The 20,887-nt window shown below is 29.8% G+C and overlaps 1 protein-coding gene across 3 annotated transcripts in view; it reads left to right on the forward strand.

The window, feature by feature from the left end:
• LOC117208987 (sodium-independent sulfate anion transporter-like) overlaps window positions 1–20,887 on the forward strand; it is a 37,166-nt gene that overhangs the window by 15,385 nt on the left and 894 nt on the right. For all 3 annotated transcript variants that reach the window (XM_033450539.1, XM_033450538.1, XM_033450540.1), the window contains exons 2-8: window positions 756–1,088; window positions 14,069–14,304; window positions 16,462–16,663; window positions 17,363–17,583; window positions 18,220–18,565; window positions 19,482–19,784; window positions 20,614–20,759. In XM_033450539.1, coding sequence (XP_033306430.1) covers window positions 896–1,088; window positions 14,069–14,304; window positions 16,462–16,663; window positions 17,363–17,583; window positions 18,220–18,565; window positions 19,482–19,784; window positions 20,614–20,759 — 1,647 coding nt within the window. In that variant the 5' untranslated portion in view covers window positions 756–895. The remainder of the gene's footprint in view (window positions 1–755; window positions 1,089–14,068; window positions 14,305–16,461; window positions 16,664–17,362; window positions 17,584–18,219; window positions 18,566–19,481; window positions 19,785–20,613; window positions 20,760–20,887) is intronic.

Here is a 20,887-nt window from a genome sequence, read left to right on the forward strand (position 1 = left end):
TATAAAAATATCATAATCCCTTGTACAAGTCATTTACAATTTCTCCAACTCTGACTAGTCTCTGATTCAATTATTCGTGTTTGTATAATAAAACACTAATTCTGTTAATTAATTGTTGGCTGAATGAAAAAATCAATTAACAACTAATTTAATTATTTTATTAAATTAAGACGTCCAAGTATTTCAAAAAGTCAGAATATTAATATCGCGTATCGAACCATTGGAACGAACTAAAAATTCCCAGTATAAAATAAATATCATAATTTCTTCGTTACAATAAATTTAAAGAAAGAATTAGATGGTATTCTGTAAAATCAAATGTATACGACCGTACACAGTGCATCACTTTTATCATCATATAGTAATAAAAGAAACTTTATTATGTTAACTGTAGTAATTGTAATTATTCCATTTATTATCGCTTCGAGCGAAATTCTCTTAATAATTGAAACGAAACAGAAATATCGAAAGCTATTCTACTCCTTCGTTTAGTTTCGAGAAACAATCGATTAAAAAACGCAAAAAGGATCCAGAGGAACGAAAATAAAGATACATGAGACAAAGGAAAAAGGCGATGCGGTGTGAAAATAGATATCCTTGAATCCATCGTGTACGACGAAATTCAACTCGGCAAAATGTGCAAAAAACAATGCAAAGAACCGACAAGAAAAAGCGATCTTAGAAAGCGAACAAAAAGAAAATCTAACGGTACGACGACAAGGGCCATGAATTAATTAGGTGTTTTTATTTTTTAGGGTCGCCACACGTACGAACTCAACAATGGAGTGTCTTTGAGCACCACTCGTGCAATTCAGCTTCCCTTATACATCGATATCTGACGGAGAAATCATAAAATTGGCGAACTCTCTTCAGCATAGAAAAACTACTCGCAAACATGTCCAGGTATAGCGTCCAAGAGTACGACCTCGAAACTGGAAAGCAAGTCCGGTTAACCGGATACAGCAATGCTGCCTTCGAAGATCCATTTCGAAGCAACAACAACGATTTTGATCAGACTGCTGAACTAGAAAACAGGCTTAGCAATGTTCATGTCTCAAGCCAGGATGACAAAAATATGAACAACGATGGTAAGTTTGTGTAATTTATTCCTTTACGGCGTTAAATCGACGTTACGTCGTACGAATATATGGAAAACGTTAGTAGACGGTGGATATTTATACGTATGAATATTTTCATAAATACAGCCAAGGTAGTAGGACGTATAGCGAAGATTTGTTTACCGCAACGAATTTAAATATTCCAACGAATACTGTTATTTTGTATATTTTATATATTCTTGCATCTTATATGTATTTTCTATGCTATTGCCAGCTTAAATCTTCCGTAAATGCATCAAAATCCACGGTCTATGTAGAATGGAGCGAAAATCAATCCTCACGATTTTTCAAACACTTCCGACAGTCGGACAGGAAAATGTATGGAACGAAAGTTAATCAGCTTCCAATCGACTGCAAACTGCAATACTAGGAGTTTCGAACAATGTTTTACTTCCATGGAAAATCGAGGTTACCTCTATTTTTTAAAATGAAACAATACATTTTTTATACAACATTTGGAGCATTGTTTTAATTCTCTGCGAAAAGATATTGAGATACTTAATCGGAAAAATGACTAGTTTAAAGGATATTTTGACTTTGATATTGTGAAACTTATGGTATAGAAGACAAAGAAAGATGACAGTAATTTTTGGTTTTATATTTTACTTGTCTTTCATAGGATAAATTTTACAACGTTAAAGTTAAAATATCTTTTTAACTAATCATTTTTCGACTCAAGTACCTTCATACTTTTTTGCAGAATTAAAAAGTGCATCGAATGGTGTATAAAAGAATGTATTATTCGATTTAAAAAAATAGCGATGACCTTGACTTTTTATCGAAGCAAAATCTTCTTTGAAATTCATAGCATTGCAATTTCCAGCCGATTGAATACTGATTAACTTTTTTTCGAAACATTTTTTTGTCCGACTATTGGAACTATTTGAGAAATCGTGGGAATTGATTTTCTCATCGCGCTGTATATTAGACTCGTGAATTTCAATTTGCGCATAGCAACGTCTGAAAGAATCGCAGTGATTATTTTATATAATTGCAATTGGAAAGATTGCAGTAATAAGGAAGTAGCTACACCTGCTAGTAATTTGAATAGAGTAGATCAAAAACCAACTCAAAATCAATCAAAGTTGGATCACTTTTTGAAACGTACTCTAAATTCATATTTGTTTGATTCTGAAGCAATTGAAATCTCCATATAGAGATTATTTTGCAAAATATTATAAGTCACCTACTATACTCAGTAAAAAATTTGAGTACTTTCGGATATGAAACCTATACCTTTCTCTCTCTCAATAAATACGATTTAAACATTGGATTATTCTGCCTATCGTTACAAATCCTGCAATTATTTTCATAATAAGTTTTAACACGAAGATTTTCAAAGTTACTTTCTTCCAACGTGATTACATTGAAATATCCCACTTATGTGAATTAAATTAGATAACTTAATCCATATAGAACAAAATTTCTACAGGATGTTAGAGTATCATAACGCTATCCTTTTATTCGAGATTTAAATTGCAAGCAACAATTAAATTGCTGTTAAATACTGTCAGTTAGTTTTTCAAAAACTGATTCATTTGAAAGAATTAATTTAAAATTCTTAAAATATAACAAAATTTACATTCTTTCGAAAGAATTGCAGACATATCTTTATACAGCTATTTAAAAAATATAATACCTTTAATACAAATATAATAAATATAACAATATTAAAGTATAATATGACGCCCCAGGCGAAAACATGAAATTTTAATTACTGTCTGTTCAGTTTTTTCATACTAAAATTATTAGCTCTGAACAATCATATAGAATTATTTCTGAACAGTATACACCAACAGAGCATAGATTCATTTTTTGAAATGCTTTTTCACGCCAATTACAAAGACAATTTTTCGTTTGATTTATTTGTGTTCTGTTTTTCGTTTCATATCATAAACTGTTGTGTTGCATTGCAAGAAAAACGTATTGAATTGTTCGAAATTTCCTAACGATGGAACATTCAAAACGGGAACTCTTGTATAACGCAATTTTTAAAATACAGCGAAATATGTAAATTCGCATTTTTGTACAAATCTTTATATTGATATGATCCAATGAAATTTGATTTTGCATAATTACAACGGTGATTAAATTTTGATTTACATTGTCCCTTTGACGTATTAAAACAATGAATGTCTAAATGCTTTTTTTTAATTAAGTACTTTGACTGTCATTATTCGTAATTGAAATTTTTAATATTTTATTATACAGAATGCGAATGAATTTATTTTGTATTTATAATTGGGTTCAAAACTATAGAGTATTTCATGAGTATAACTATCTTCTCTACTTTGAGCCACATTCTATTTAGAGCCTATTCTACCTTGAAAGTGTCTGATATACACATTCTCCTTAGGGTTACGCTTTGGCTGAAAATGAAATAGTCGAAAACTTCTAGCATCAATATTTATCGAAATAATATGATTCAGAATAATTTATGGTAATCTATATCAGATCCATAATTTTTAAAATGTATGATAGAAATATATAATCGGGAATTATGTCCACGATGTTAATTTTAAATTCATCAAACTTTCGATTATCTGGATACTAATTCGTATATAATACTTTATTTAATTATTCTCCTTCATCCGGAAATTTTATTCAGATAATAAATAACTATAGTACATATTATCGATTTATCAAACTGAATTAAATCATTGAACTAAATCAATCTTCTGATGAATATGCTGGGTTGGAAAATTTGGAATCAATTTTCTCTTACATCGTACCATACCGTGCTAGTAATATTTATTAAACATTTTATTGATAATTTATTCATCAAAATGCTTCGCTATTCTATAGTCGCTTTTTTTACGCCTGTTGCTAAGAGGTAACAATTTTTAATGGAAATTGCAGTATATTACATTCTTTTATGATTATATAATTTATTATCCTGTATAAAATTCTCAAGGTAAAGGAAAATATAGGTATCAAACACTTTAATCTAACTGAAGGAAAATAATTTTATATGGCTGTTTGAACAAGAAATTGGAATGAAATTAAAATTGCGATGAAACGCGATAACATTGAACATATAAAATATTTTTAAACATTCATGAACGTCAAAATCAATCGCACTAGTGTGATACTAAATAATACATACAATTGTAAACATTAAAAAATATAGATATCTCAGATGCATCTCATGAATGAAGAATGAAAATATTTTTCTAATCAACAGGTGATCCGCAGACATTTTATAAATTGATCAATTATTTGATCAATTGGCTGCATTGATTAATTAAATGAATTAGCTTGGTGTATAGCTTTGACATAAGCCTTTATCTTCATTATCTAACAAAGTATTTATAGTCTTGAAATTATTCATCGACCGGGAACTAAATTTTTATCTAGTATAGATCAAACGACAAGCACTAAAATAGATTTTCTAAGATACCGTTATTTTAGTATATATATATACGTTTACATATTTGTAATGTTTAGCTACAACCATAAAAATCGACATTGGATTTAATGGTGTCTAATTTGAATGAAAATTCGATTTGCAAATATACACAAGGTTTACGACACTTTTGATCTTGAAATTATTCGAATGAAACTATAATAACTATTCGTTCGCCAAAGTTGCAAATTATTCCCGTTACTTGTACTTAGGAAATGACTAAACTACAATAAAATTAGTCACTGAAACTGTAAATATAACAGTGTTTGATAATGCTATTATTCTCTTCGTTACTAATATCTTTTTTAAATACTATTACAGTACTATCTGTTATATAATAATATCTTTATTCCTCCTTTTTATTTGATTTTATCGTTTTTCTATTAATAATAACATTTTCATTCTTCCTTATTTTTTCATTCTTGGTATGTATAAAAAATATCATATTGCTGCTAAAAAAAAAAAGTATTCGCTCTTTTCTCGAACATGTTCTTGTAATCTTTCTTATTAACAAAAATATTTTAATGCCCAAACTCGATCCATCTCAGTCTGGGTACAACGTCCAACTGAATATTGTAAATCTATTGCCTGATGATCTCAGTTCTATCGAAGAAAAACTCTACACAACGCGTGACGTGAGTAAATAATAGGACAGATTACAGATCAATGAAACGAGATAAATCTCTGTCAGAGATGCAATGGAGGATTATTCCGAAGTATGTACTTACACAAAACTAATAGTGTTTAACAGCTGAAATTCGTACTGAGGAATATACCAATTCTATTGATTTGGCAACTAAGTGATTGCGGATTTTGTCATTAGGTGGCATGGGCAAAATCCGCAATCACTTAGTTGCCAATCCAATATAATCGAGTGAAAAATGTTATATAAAGATAGAGGTCGTTTAAAATTAGAGAATAATACCTCGGACTCTAATATTATAAATTTTCTACTGCTAGATCACACTTTAATATTAATTCCCCTTCTATAAAAAAAATAGCTCTGCTATTAAATATTAAATTAAATTAATATCAAAATTTTTTAAACCAACTAATCTTTCCTAAAGATTATAAAACTCAGCCTATGATTTCAGCTGAGACGCTAACAAGCAATGGTTGATCGAACAATTGTAAACAATCAATTAAAAAAGAAATATTTCAAACTTTACTGCATTGGACTTTTATACAGTGGCTCATTTAAAGTATTCGAATACTGATCATAGAAAACTTTCATGTATATATATATTGTATATGATATATAAAATTTAAAACTTTACTAGCACTGTAACGTCAAATGATCGTCATGATTACATTGACCAAATTTGAAACCAATCTGGGATTATATATAAAAGTTACAAGATATTTACTGCTAACGTATATGTAGTAAAATAATAATATATACAGCATAAATAACCATCTTAAATTTATAATAAGTGTTAAAGAATATCGAGGAATATTAAAGCTTGTTAGTATAATGGATAATTGACTGTTTAAATACTTTTGCGGTCTCTGCGAAATACACACATATTGTATACATACTTATCAAATATTCTGTGCTTTTATGTACATTTTCAGATTTACCTCAAATTTTTTTTTGCCAATATAATCATGATCGTCGAGTTTCATTGCTTCGATGTTAATGACATTCCAAAATGTCTCGTACAACACACGTAATATATTTATAAACCGTTTTTACAAGTGTTTGAATACTTCCGTGAGCTACTGTACGTGAGTAATTTTGAAGAATAAAGATATATGAAACAAGTATTAATTTGCATTAATGCAAAGAATTGATTTATTGGAATAAAACGAAATAAAAATGTGATTTCTGTATTAATAAGTTCAATTTTTTAGTTTTCTTCTATCGAAATACGATATTAAACAGCCAATTATTATAATCTATTGAAGTTTTACAGCATAATGATCGCAAGCTCGTTACTGTACGTCAATTTCGTACTTCTACGTACTTCTAAGTTATTGCGGATTTTGTCAATATCACCTAATGACAAAATCCACAATCACTTAATTGCCAACCCGATACATACAAATTATGTTCATACAATGCATACGCCCCTTGCATATATATTAAATAATAAAACTCTACATATGTGTTTGACATGAATTATTATGCCCTTTCTCCTTATAACTTAAATTATTATATGCCTATTCATAATACTTTAATTATTATATAATATATATAGTGTAATATATTATATTATATATATTACCTGCGCCTAAACCTTATCCTAATAAATAGCATAAATAACATTTTCTATATATCCATACATATATCCACAGGATACACTGTCAGCGCTTTGATTAAGAACATTGAAACACCCTATATAAGATTAAATTTTCCAACCAGCAGACCACATGTGCATATCGTAAAAGTCGCCGTTCAACAGTCGCAAAAGTGTCAATAACGATCCGACAGCTTAACGCGTGATTACATCAACTACACTGAAATACTAGCGTCAACTCTTTCGTATGATATAATGACTGCGATTACACACTTATCGGTTCAACGAAGAAAACCGTATTTTTTAGTATCGACTAACGATGTGATCTGTAAAAATTGTGAGAACAAAATCAACTTTACGATGTTCTGCGGTAAACTTGCAACGGTGTATTAACTTATAAACAGGAAGCATGTCGTTAATGCGAAAGGAGAATTCCTAAGAGATTGAAAAGGGAGAAAAGAATATTTCATACGTTCACTTTTGCGGTTGAGCAGATGCATTTGACTCATAATACTATCCGTATGCATAAATTAATAATGTGAAATTATTTCAAGGCGCGGGTTCTTTGAGTTTTCTGACTCATTTCGTGACCATTTGTGAGAGAATGACGTGTATCAAAGACTATCACGTATTTACCGAAGTTGCGTTGATACTCGATACGTGTAACTGCAATTATCGTCTCGGTTGAATCAACTACGATTTGCATGTTTTTCGTACGACAGATTTTATTCTTTGATTCTTTCTTATTTCGTGTTTTCTTCCACTTTAATCAACGCCATATGAGTTAGAATTTACAAAGCTAACGTATTCATAGGTGTTAAATCTCATCTTACTATTTGCCTGCCATTATGGATATTTCACTTTATTTTGATATTCTACTAATTGTAAATAGTCTATTTAATAACAATTACTGGTTCCTACTTTGTAAATCAAAGTGAGGGATTTATAATCAGTTACAGTTGTTTACTTTCGTAAGCAAACGAAAGTTTGGTTACATAGGCTTGATTTATTTACATCTCATACAAATTTACATTGCACGTAGGATACGAGTATGTATAAATAGAACTATATTAATTTATATCAATTTATAATTATTATAATTAATATATACAATACTTAATTATATATAATACAATACTTAATTTTATTATATATAATACAATTATATATAATACAGTAATTAATATATACAATAATTTACGTTAATTTGTATAATATAATCTATTATTTCTTATATTTCCTTCGTTTTTATATGAAACAAGTGCAATATGGAAAAATCTTATTAGAGAGAAGTAAAGTATCTTAAGTAAATTATCCGATGCAATCTTTTTATAGACGAGGAAGCTAAAAACGTTTTAAAATCATGATATCTGGAAAAATGGAATCTTACAATTTGCATACGTAAGTGTCCCTTACATTTAATATCTTCTGTCGCACAAAGCCAATTTTACTGATGAGTTAAGAAATAGCAACACATATGTAATATGAATCAAGCAGATGTTCGAAATGTTAGCCTATAATTTCTATTAGTCTCATCCTGTATACATATAAATCTTATCATTAGATAGGTATTATTTAAATTCATTATTCATTTACATATATTTTTACAAAGTAAAGTTTTATCATTTGCAAAGTATCCAGATAAATGTCAGTGACATTTAGATATACATTTCATACAATAAAGTTAATATTAAGTAATTTCGTATTAAGTGTGGAATTATAATATGGACATTAGCGTACGCATACGAAGAAAACCTGGTTGGTTTAAACGCGTGTGTAAGTTATTTAAAACAGTTTACTGAACAATTTGTTATTCGTCGGATATTTCGTAATTTGTTTTCTAACATCGTAGAACCGCTATTTGTGGCGTAACTTTTTGACTTATGCTAACACCACGATAGTATTATTGACATTATGAAGAAAAGTATTCGCATAAGTAAAAACTGGACAACAGAATTTTTTAAAGAATCTATGCTATTTATATGGATAGAAATTGACATAGAAATTGATAGAGATAGACAAAAATTAGGAAGAAAAGTATTTATATAATTAGCGCGATCACTGCTACTCGAATTTTCATTAATAGACTGCAGATCTTTAAGTAATTTTATATTTTTATGAACGTAACATGTATCTCCATATAAGTGGAGATTCGTAAATTATTACACTTGTATAACAAGTATTTTGTTTGTTTCATCTATTTCTGAATATTACATTTCTTCACTCTAAAATTCCTCACAAATACATAAACAATAAAAAATTACTTTTATTGGTTGTTCGGGATTCGATAATATTCTCAATAGTACGTTGCGCTTCGTTGCAAACAATCCAGTTCACTTGTTCAGGGCAGACCTGAACTGGAATGTTCACTTCATTCATGTCGAAGTAAAGCGTAACGTACTATTTTAAAAACACGATGAAAACCCGAACCGCCACAAATATTTCATCTAACCATCGTGGAAGCTTGAAATCTAAAATATTTTCGCATTAATTAATTAATTAATTGAAGCGATGATGATAAAATACATCACATATGATGATGAAAATATTTTTATATCACGACTGTTGCTATATCATACAGTTTTACGTACGAAGACCATGCGAAGAATATACGACAAACCTATTTTTGTTGGTTTTCTGGCTGTTACATGACTCGATGGCTAGAAAGAAGTATTTTAACGTTCCAAGACATAAACTTTTTAAAAACGAGCGATACATGCACAGTATTTTGTAAAAAACGAATAATACTAGCTTATTTGTTGTCTTAGTTCGATATAATTGATATTAGCCTGCATAAAATAAAATAACGTTATTAATGTTCGACAAAATGACAAAGCATATATACATACAACCTGAAAATCTTTTATTTTGAATCTTTAAATCATTTTTCTACGAAAAAAAGAGAACGTAACTCATCGTAATTTTCACCTGTGGTCGCCGTATGTATTTTATATAAATTATTACTTGAACTAGTACGAAATATTAATTCGAGAAAGCTAACATGAATTATTATGAAACTCTCAATGTTTCATAATTTTTATTTTTCCATCTGCGTTCAAGTCAATATTATTCACACATCGTACACGTGCCGATTCGAATACGAGACGAACGTAATGAACGATTTAAAACATGCGATTGTCGAAGTATCGCTGACAAACCCAATAAATTTCTCAAAAGAAATCCGTAATAACAGTATGTAAAACAAGATATATATCTTTTGACAAAAAGAAAAAAAATACAGTTTCACTAGCATTATTAGCATCCTTTCAGACAAAAGATTTGCATGTTAAAGCGCGTACGTAAGCACGTGATTGTTACCGCGGATAATTTATCAGATTGATCGTTATCGGTGCCAGTATTTTGTCTTAATTTATTCCTGTCTTCGTACACTTCGTTGGGAATTTATGAACTGTATTTTCCTTTTCACGTGCCAAGCATTGACCAAATTAAGAAATTCATGCTACCTTCTACGTATCAAACGACTTACGTATTTAACTTATTACGAAAAAGGAGGACGTATATATATATATATTCGGAGATCATCGTGTCATCGCATTCCACAAATCATAGGGAAGAGTTAATTCGCCAAAAATTGTTCGATTTGAGAAAGCTTGGCGCCTGATGAATTTAGAAATACGATGGTAAAAGTGTGCGAATTGACGAGAAAAGATGACAGAAACGATGTTGCAATAAGAAAAAGTAAATGTGATTGAGATTAATTTTTGTCAATGTTAAACATTTAACACCGGTATAGTTTATAACTTCAATTTCTATTTGCTGGATTTTTCGATAATGCGCGTGCAATTATCTGAATGAATTTTCTTAAAATATTTATCGATAAAAGATTATACAAAGGAATTCACATTTATCCCAGAATCATATCTTAACGAGTTAATAAATGCTATAATTCACATATAATTATTCAATTAATCGTTTGTTTACTAATTCAGATAAGTTATTTCAAAAGTAACTACATAATTTGCTCATTATTTGATCGACACTTTAGATGTGTTTAGAAGTGTCTTTGTTGCATATGTGAAAATTTCAGGGAAACGTGATAAGTCACATTGTTTAGTATATTATTCAGAAGAGCAATTTTAAAATTCAGCACCATGTTGTATCAAAATAAACTATAATATATTGTCTTCTTATTTTGTTTTAGAGTTGAACACGCACATTGTTTCTTGCTCTTCATAGTCTTACAAATATTCCTTATCATAATATTAAAATATCGAAGATATTAAAATACTGCTTTCTTTAATAATTGTATCTTTGATTTTTATAAAATTTCGACAACTTATAAGCTATTCTTATGAGGCTTATATTTTTGAACCTAAAAGATTATTTTCATTCTCAACCGTGTCACTCTTCAGTCATAGAATGACATTAAAATCAAAGAATAAACAAAGATGTGCTTACCATATTTCTTTTCCCTGCAAACGCGATAGAATAGTGCAAATTATGAAGCATAAATATTCATTTGGATCTTCTAGGAACGCGCTACAATCAATAATTTTACTATAACTTCATGACTAGGAATTTTTCAATGACTATAACTTCTCGATTAAAATTTCCTTGACAACATTTCGACTTCTAAGAAAACATCTTGTGGTAAACAACCAACGTAAAGTAATCACAATTTCACGCTCGATGTTTCATACCCTATGTAACCAACTCGTGATTGAAATTTAATAGTTTCAGAAAAATGTTTCTAATTTTCATTTCATTCTTTAATATGACAAAGATGGTTATCTATATTTTTATGTATCTACATTTTTACGAACTCGATGAAATATCCCAGCCAGATAATTGATAATGAATTGTTATACATTAGAAATTTATTGAAAGATCATTGTAAAAATGTCAAGAACAACTTATCAAGAAATAATAACGAGCAAAGTGTTCACAAGTCGCAGAAGTGACGAAGAAACGAATTAATTGGAAATATACGTCGATATCTTTTGAGAAAAGAAAATTTTATTTCTCGTTATTTGAGCTATCCGGTATTACAATTAGCAATAAAAATATTAAGCAAGAAAAATATTCTTTAATACACTTTTCAGGTACGATAGAAATGAAAAAAAATCAGAATCAATTTAGCTAAATTGCTAATCTTCCGTGAATAAAATAATCCATTAAACGAATGTCTCAGATATCACAAACATTACGATAATTTTACTTTCATGATTGTAAATTTTCAAATTACAAATTTTGTTTGATTTTCAATTAGACTAAGGAATAAGTTCAGGATTGAATTTTTTTATGAAAATTCCTCACAACTCCATCAAAGAATTAATGCGTTTCTATTTCACCGAACAAGTTAAGGTTTAAATATTTTGTTGTATAAATATACTGTTTAACACCCCAATGGAGGATTTCCATCTTTTCTACACACTAAGCGCAGTAACAAATTTTTTACAATTTTATTACTATTTAATAATGAACACAGAGCATATTATTTTTGCGAATGTTCATGTAAATTTATATTTTTACGATAGTGCTTAAATAGAGGTTCATTTTATTTACCAAAAACTATAACGCGTGTTTTATCTACGATATTTCATATATCTTTGTATATTGTATGCTAATTGAAATATTCCATATATTTTTGTACATCGTATGCAGTTTTTCATCCTTGAATTTCGTATAAATGTATGACATACCACGGTCTAGTGATAATTAAAACATTTATTCCTCTTCGTCCGTTTCAATTTAAAAAAAAAAAAAGGAAGAGACTGGTTGTAAATCTAAGTCTAACGTACAAAGAGTACTCTGTACAATGTAACAAAGTAATAGAATATTTGTATTAGAAACATAGTACATATAGATCGAACACAACAATTTACCTTCTTCTCTATTGATTTCCCTAAATTGTTATTCGAATTAAAACTGAAGACAACGGAAGAATAATTGTGAATCCGATAAAGTTCGAATTAACGTAAGGATTATAATGTCAATTGAATGGAAATCAATTTTTAAAGCAATTTATTTCCCGCAAACATCACGTGCTACCGCGTAAAACCAGTTAAACCAGTCTAACTTCACTTTTGGACGTAATTATCACCAGTTAACCAGTACCTACGGCAGCTTGTATACTTGTATGCATTATGGTAATCTTAATATGTATGTAGATGCCTCGTGATTGCAATTTTTATTTCACCTTTACCTTTTTCTATTTTGATTCCAATCATAGTACTTTCTACACTCGCTCCTTCAAAAGGTCGTCACATGATCTGAAGAATTTACATCTCCATCCGGAATTCCACACAGATGTTAACCATTTCTATACGTTTAATTGTTGTTTACTCACGGTTAATTGACAGTTGACTGTGCAATAATGTTCATTAGTCAAACATCTGCACGCCTCATTAGTCTGTTATTATGTTAATAAAAATGTCAATGTTCATACATTTATAAAAATAAAATATTTTTGCACTTATTGTTGACATTTATCGTAACATATTCAGTGATTTTAGACAATCTCAATGCACCAAATAAGTTAAAGTAAAGGAATATTAACGTTAGAATTATAAATATCAAATATAGTTAAATATAATGCGTTTAGAAATTGAAAAAGAAATTACTAACGTACAGATTGTACTCTGTACAATGTAACAAAATAATGGAATATTTGTATTAGAAACATAATACATATAGATTGAGCACAACAACTTACCTCCTTCTCTATTTATTTCCCTAAATTGTTTAAACATATAATTTTATATTTATTTGAAGGTTTATGTCACATTATATTTACAAATAATTACCTTTTGCATTAAGTGTACAATTTAATTAACCACTCTTGTGGTCATTCTCTTGCTTGTCATACAAAACAATAAAAATATATTAATAAAGATCTAGAACAGTTGAGCGTAGAATAAATCTTTTTTTGCAAACATTCCTCAGCGATGCGTAGTTCAATGCGACGTCTTTTGCTATGTAGAACGACGTTTAAATGCTACATCAACATCTATACTTTCGAGAGAAGCAACACTTAGCTAACAAGCTAAGCTTTTCGATAAACATTGTACTTTCTTAATAGAAAAATAAATTAGTTAATCTTAAATGGCTCTAAATTTAAAATTAATATAAATTCGATGCGGTTTTTATCATTAACATGCAGCACTGGTATTTATATTTTAACAAAAGAAATTTTTCTATGAAATTTTTATTTCATATTACGTATATTTTATTACCACGCAGGAGTTACAGCGACGTTATTATTCCATTGTACACTAATCATAAAAAAGTATGAAGATATAATATATCTACAATATCTTTTATAATATTCCCTCCTGTTTCAGTTCCACAAAATCGTGAAAAAGGTTTCTTATGCTCTCTAGAAAGGAAGTGGTTATATCAACGAATCAAAAGATCCTGCAGGAAGAAGTTACTTTACAAAAGAGTACCTATAGCAGCGTGGATACCAAAGTATCGCAAGGACTACATAGTAAGTGATCTTGTTGCCGGTATTACCGTAGGCCTTACCGTTATACCGCAGGCAATAGCTTATGCGAACGTCGCAGGACTTCCTTTGCAGGTAAGACAGTTTGCTCGTTCACTCGTGAAATTTTACATATTTAATAACATACCACTATACCTTAGTATATTTATAATTAAATTATTTTATATACAGTATATATAAAACTAATTTATTTTGAAGTAAAAAAAAAGATTATTTCTCTCTTAAACAGATTTATACATCTTTACTTTCGCAGCTTAATGCAACTTAACTCGTAATGTTATTTCTTAACGTGTTTCTAATATGTATAAAATATTCTTTGAAATATTTTAACACATTAAGATTAATTTACTATTTAAAAAAATACTATTAGAACTTAGTTTAAAGTAAGAAATAAGAAATGTTACATCATTCTTGTTATTCTTTATGAGAAGTAAAAATTTAATATCAGAAGGAGAGTGCTGGTATGTTATAAAATTTCATATTATATCTATTAAAATTTTACGATTAACGTTGTCAAAGTTAAAAACAATGTTGCATCTAACTGCATACAATTTTATGCCAAATTTAATAATTTGGAAATTAATAGTATATAATTGGAAAGGATAGAATAGTTTTGTATTGGTGCGCGTGTTTAATCGCGGTATCATACTATTCCGTCATACTATTGAATCAAAAGATTTATTAGAGATATTCTCGAGCAATTTATAGCTAATTAAAATTCCTGAAGGCTTCCGTATGCAAAAGTGTTCTCTAACAAAATTATTCCAACGTTCCATCATTATCGCAACCAGTTTTGAATATCGTTTTAATAAAACCGATTATGATGTTTACAAAATGTCAAAATCATCGGAAATTGTAAGAAAATTTATTAAAATTTATGACACACAACATCTTCCACTATGCAACTGAAACATTGAATCGTAACTCGTTAACCAACGTTTCTTATTAACTTGGCTGATAAGTGTGTTTTAATAAAATATATTTTCATATCTTAAAACAACCGCGCTGGCTCGGTCGACTGCAACTTAGATTCGATAATAATAATAAATCGAGTTGCAGAGATGCCGGCTGTAAAATCGACCGGAACTTTCGATATTCCTCCTTCTCGTTTAGACAAGCGACTTTTGTGTAGATGATATCGCTACGGTCTGTCTTCGGTGTTCCGAACTGGGAAAACAAAGAAAGACGTATAAGCGATATCGTGCGGGACAAAAGTCGCTCGTCTGCATCGTGTCTAATCGAGAAGGAGTCTCTGGCTCGAATATCGAATGTTCCGGTCGATTTTATAGCCGACACCTCTGCAACTCGATTTATTCGTAGTCGTACTGTTCTTACTTCAGCGCGATATCTGGTGATTCGAAACCCGCCTAAGACCCGAACCAATGCACAATATGCACACGAGTGACGAGACAAGATGTCGCAGCGACGTCGCTGTGCGATTGTGTAGTCGAGCGATACAATCTCGCTCGTATGTATTGCACGATTAGAAACATATATGAATTTATGTGTGTAACATACTATATATCTGCCGAATCGTAGCGATGTCGTCGCGATAGCGCGTCACTCGTGTGCATCGAACCTTAAACTGTGTAGGTCCCATTACGTGTCTTCCAGCTGTACCAAAATCATTTTTGCTCACTCTGCGAGTACTAGCGTGTACGCACAAAGAGTTGGAGCTTCGCTTAACGGTAGCTGGTAGAAGCATTACCGAAGCAGGAGATAAATTGGCTGCCCCATTATAATATAAGGCCCGGTGCAGACAAGCGACTTTTTGACGCTGCTTTCTCGTTACGATGTATTTCTGTCTTCGTTGTGTTTTTAGCTGGGAAAATAAAGAAAGATACGTGACGCAACGAGAACACAGCACCAAAAAGTCGCTCGTCTGCACCGGACCTAAGATGGAACTTTGGATAGCTTACCTGAAACGAATATTTTTATGTTTTAGTTCAAATATTACAATAAACTCAGGGCGCTTTCTCCTTATTAATCCTGCAGCATAACATCTTCAGCTCAATTATATTTTTCCAACACTTCTCTACGAAACTATTTTCTCAGTTAAAAAATATCTCAATTGAAAAAAATGAGAATTTAAGAAAATTCTTCTTGGTATGCACGATTTCGTTTCAATTTTATTTTAAACATTGAAATCGAAGTATAAAAGTTCGAAGATTACGGCACAATTAAAATTTCTTGTAAAAGTAAAAATATTTAATAATTTCGTTTGTTTTGCAGTATGGTTTGTATTCGTCTTTCATGGCGTGCTTCGTGTACACCATCTTCGGATCCTGTAAAGACGTTCCAGTTGGACCGACCGCGATCATCGCGATATTAACCAGAGAAACATTACAGAAATCTGATCTAGAACCTGACTTTGCGGTTCTTTTAACTCTCATCTCTGGTTGTGTCTGTTTTTTTATGGGAATTTTACATTTAGGTAATTGTATTATCGATTACTTTTTTTAATTGAAACTCAGCAAACTCTCAAACTCTCCCTCTTTATTAGAATAGCCCTAGAGCTCATATGTTTTTTAAATTTACTTCTGTGTGGAATAATAATAATTTAAATAATTGAATAAAAATCAAATAATTAAATTCTGTAGCGTAATTTTAAGAGAACGGTTATGTGTGAACTGCGAATATTTATGCAAGTTCATATTTTTATGAATACAACTGAAGGAGTGAAATCTAAGCACAGGTTTATTTCATCCCCTAAATATTATAATGAGAAACTTGCTTCGAAAACTTTCTATATTTTTACAATATATATGCCCTGCACATTCTTACGCATCTAAATTTTTCATAAATGCATAAAAAACCACAGTCTAGTTATGTGTATATTCCTATTTATATTAGAAAATATTATATATTTGATTGTATTAATATTAAATAATATTATATTATATTAATTTATCTTATAATATATTTATACTAATTTTATTATATTATACTATAAATATATATATATAATATATAGTATATTTTATTATATTTATTAATTATTGTTTTTATTCATTTTCAATTATTATTGTTTTATTCATTTTATTTTCCAGTTATTATTAATTATTTATTAACAATTCAATAATATATTATATTTATATTTAATAAATATTGACACATCTTCTTCTGTTATCAGGCTTTTTATTGGATTTTATATCAGGACCAGTTTCGGTCGGCTTCACATCAGCAGCAGCAATTATTATAGCTACTAGCCAAGTAAAAGATATTCTAGGCATTCATATCGGCGGTAGCAAATTCGTCGAAGTATGGCAAAATATATTTGAAAAAATTGGGGAGACGAAGCTTTGGGATACTGCATTGGGCATCTCGTGTATAATTATCCTTCTTCTTCTCAGAGTTAGTATTATTTCATCGTTCAGTGGAAAATAACACAAGTAGATCCTCATAAAAATAATTTTTTAAATATATACAAAGTAGATTCATCTTTCTTCATACTTTCTGCCGAGCTGTTTACATACTTGCAGTGCAGACGTGTGACTTTTGTCGCAATCTCACTGTGATCATATATCTTTCTTTGTTTTACGAGTTAAGAACGACGAAGTAGACACATGATCGCAGCGAGATTGCAACGATGAAAGTTGCACATCCGCATCGTGCTTTACGTCTAGTGAATGATTCGTCGAATTATGTTGCTTACAAATTAATTCCTTGCTATTACACGTGTTACTTTTACATACAAACATTATTGACTGTTTAATATTTTTTGAATATCATTCAACATCATATACATATGTATAAGATGTATATGTATAAGACATAATGTATACGATACGAATGTACATCAATTAAAATTTATTCACACGATTCAAATTAAAATTTTTCATGAATTGTAACTACCGAAATTTTATATTTTATATTTTCACGTATTATCATCGGCGATTTTTTACTCAACTACTACCTACCTTATACCTTACCTACTTTTTATAGAAAAATAAAATAAACAATATTTTTTGTATGATTTCTTTTTTTCAGAAAATCAAAGACATACCGTTTATGAAAAAGGCTGCAAAAATGTCATCAAGAGCACAAGTAATTATGCAAAAATCACTCTGGTTGCTGTCTACGGCGCGAAATATTCTCGTGGTCCTCGTGTGTGGCGTTATGTGCTGGCTTTTAGAAAGTCACTTAGGTTCTTCGCCTGTTAGACTGACTGGCCACGTTAAACAAGGACTTCCGGAATTTCGGCTACCACCATTTCAAACCTACCACAAGAACGAAACGTACGATTTCGTCGACATGGTTTCCGCCCTCGGCTCTGGATGTCTAGTCGTTCCTTTGTTGAGCCTCTTGGAAACCATTTCCATTGCCAAAGTTTTTAGTAAGTTTCATAACAAACGTTTTTCACCAACTACACAATTCATTTTCTCAAAATAAAATATTTCTTTCCGAACATACTTACTGTAGTAATAATTAATTTAGCAAAAAATTAAAGAATTCAATAAAAATTATTTGGAAATAGATCAAATAACAGAAGAAAATTTAATCAGTCAAAGAGTATCTTCTGAAGAACAAATGTCCTTTTTCGCGAATCTTATTACACATATCACAAGGCTTTATTTAAATGAACTTTCTCTGCACAAGTGTAAAATATTTGAATTTTAAATGTGAATATATTGAAACCGTTTTTAAACATGACTCGCTATTCAGATTTGTAACTTACCAGAAACACAGGATTTGCTTCCAATGTATCAATCACAAATTATTATAACAGAATATAGTTCACAAAAAGTGAATATCATAAATTTTGACCTTGACTTTATTCTGAGACCATATTATCATACATTAGCCAAAAAATCGAAGTAACGTGTTTTACTTAAGGACATCCTAACTGTCTTGAAATTGAAAAAATACAAAATGTAGGAGATTAACTTTAAAAATTAGTAATTTTCATCTAACAACAAGTACAGTCAATACGTTTACATAGAAGATAATTAGGAAAAGATAGAATCTGGGTAAAAATTGTTTTACATACAAAATATTATATACGAATATTATACTTTAAATTTTTATATATTTTTGTATATTACATGTGTTCTTTGCATATTTGCACTTTCAAGTTTCCCATAAGTGCATGAAAATCCGTGGTCAAATAATGAGTAACTGATTGTTCAAATACTCTGATGCTATCTGCAAAGTGCATACTTGAAATAAATATCTCGAAACTACTATGTATGTTTTCATATTCGTTTTAATTTTTGCTAATGTAGTCATAACAATTGTATCGATTATCCTAGATGAAGGTAAACCAATCGATGCAACTCAAGAAATGTTGGCTTTGGGCGTGTGCAACGTTGTGTCGGCTTTCGTTTCTTCGATGCCCGTCAGCGGTGGCCTCAGCCGAGGTGCAGTAAACCATTCCTCTGGAGTAAAGACAACTCTCGGCGGTATCTATACTGGCCTTCTAGTACTCGTGTCGCTTCAGTTCCTCACCCCATACTTATACTTTATTCCTAACGCCGCCCTTGCTGCAATCATCATCGCGGCGGTCATCTTTATGGTGGAATTACATGTGATCAAGCCTATATGGCGAACAAAAAGTACGTTGTATTATTAATCCCTCTTATTTTTCAAGTAATATCAATATTATTTTGCAAATAAAGTATTGCGCCGCTTCAGCCTGTAAATAGTATTTATTGCTGAATAAATTAAATTAGTTATGAACTAGCTTGATATCATTTATACTTATGCTTATCCTTATATCTATTCTTATTTAGCTAAGGTTTTTTAAAATTTGTAAATGTAACTTCTTAAATTATGAATTTTAAAGAATCGTAACTAGACTGTGGATGTTTATACATTTTTGAAAAAATGCAAGAAAGCGTGTAATGTAAACATATATAAAATATCGAAGGTATAGTACCCATTATAATATTTTATGAGTAAAATAAACTTTTACTTAAGTTCTGCTTCTTTAAATTTGTTCGCAAGTATATGAATTTACATAAACATTCGCAGTCTGGTCATAGCTCATGGTTAAATTAAATACTCTGAAAGTACTTTCTTGTATTTAGTTTAATTTTAAGAAACGATATTCTACGAACTTAAAAAACATCTTGTAAACGTTTTTAATAACGATTGTATAAATTTCTATTAATTGAAATAGAAGTTTAATAAATAGGTATAGAAGGTATAACAAAATAAATATAGAAGTTTGCTAACACAAGAATATATATATATATATATATATATATATATATATATATATATATATATATATATATATATATATATATATATATATTCTAAATTATACTACATACTAAAATATAGAAAACAGACGGGAATAAAATCACGTTGTAAAATATAAAAATGTTTATAGTACTCTGTGCAATGATTAGTGTAATTAATACATCATTTCTTTTTCAGAAATTGATCTCATACCAGCAATAGCTACATTTCTATGCTGTCTTTTTATAAGACTTGAGATAGGTATAGTGATTGGTATCGGTATAAACGTTCTGTTCCTACTTTACGCTTCAGCGAGGCCGTCGTTAAGAGTTCATAAAGATACAGTAAGAATGCTTTTATATCTTAATATACTTATTAACTAACTTTCTCTATATAAAAATGAAATATCAATGTAATAGTAAAGAACAAAAATATTTTCATGTCTTTCATTCATGATATTTTTTATTAAGCT

This window comes from Bombus bifarius, unplaced genomic scaffold, assembly GCF_011952205.1.
Source record: "Bombus bifarius isolate JDL3187 unplaced genomic scaffold, Bbif_JDL3187 scf7180000008165, whole genome shotgun sequence".
Classification (NCBI taxonomy): Eukaryota; Metazoa; Arthropoda; class Insecta; order Hymenoptera; family Apidae; genus Bombus; species Bombus bifarius.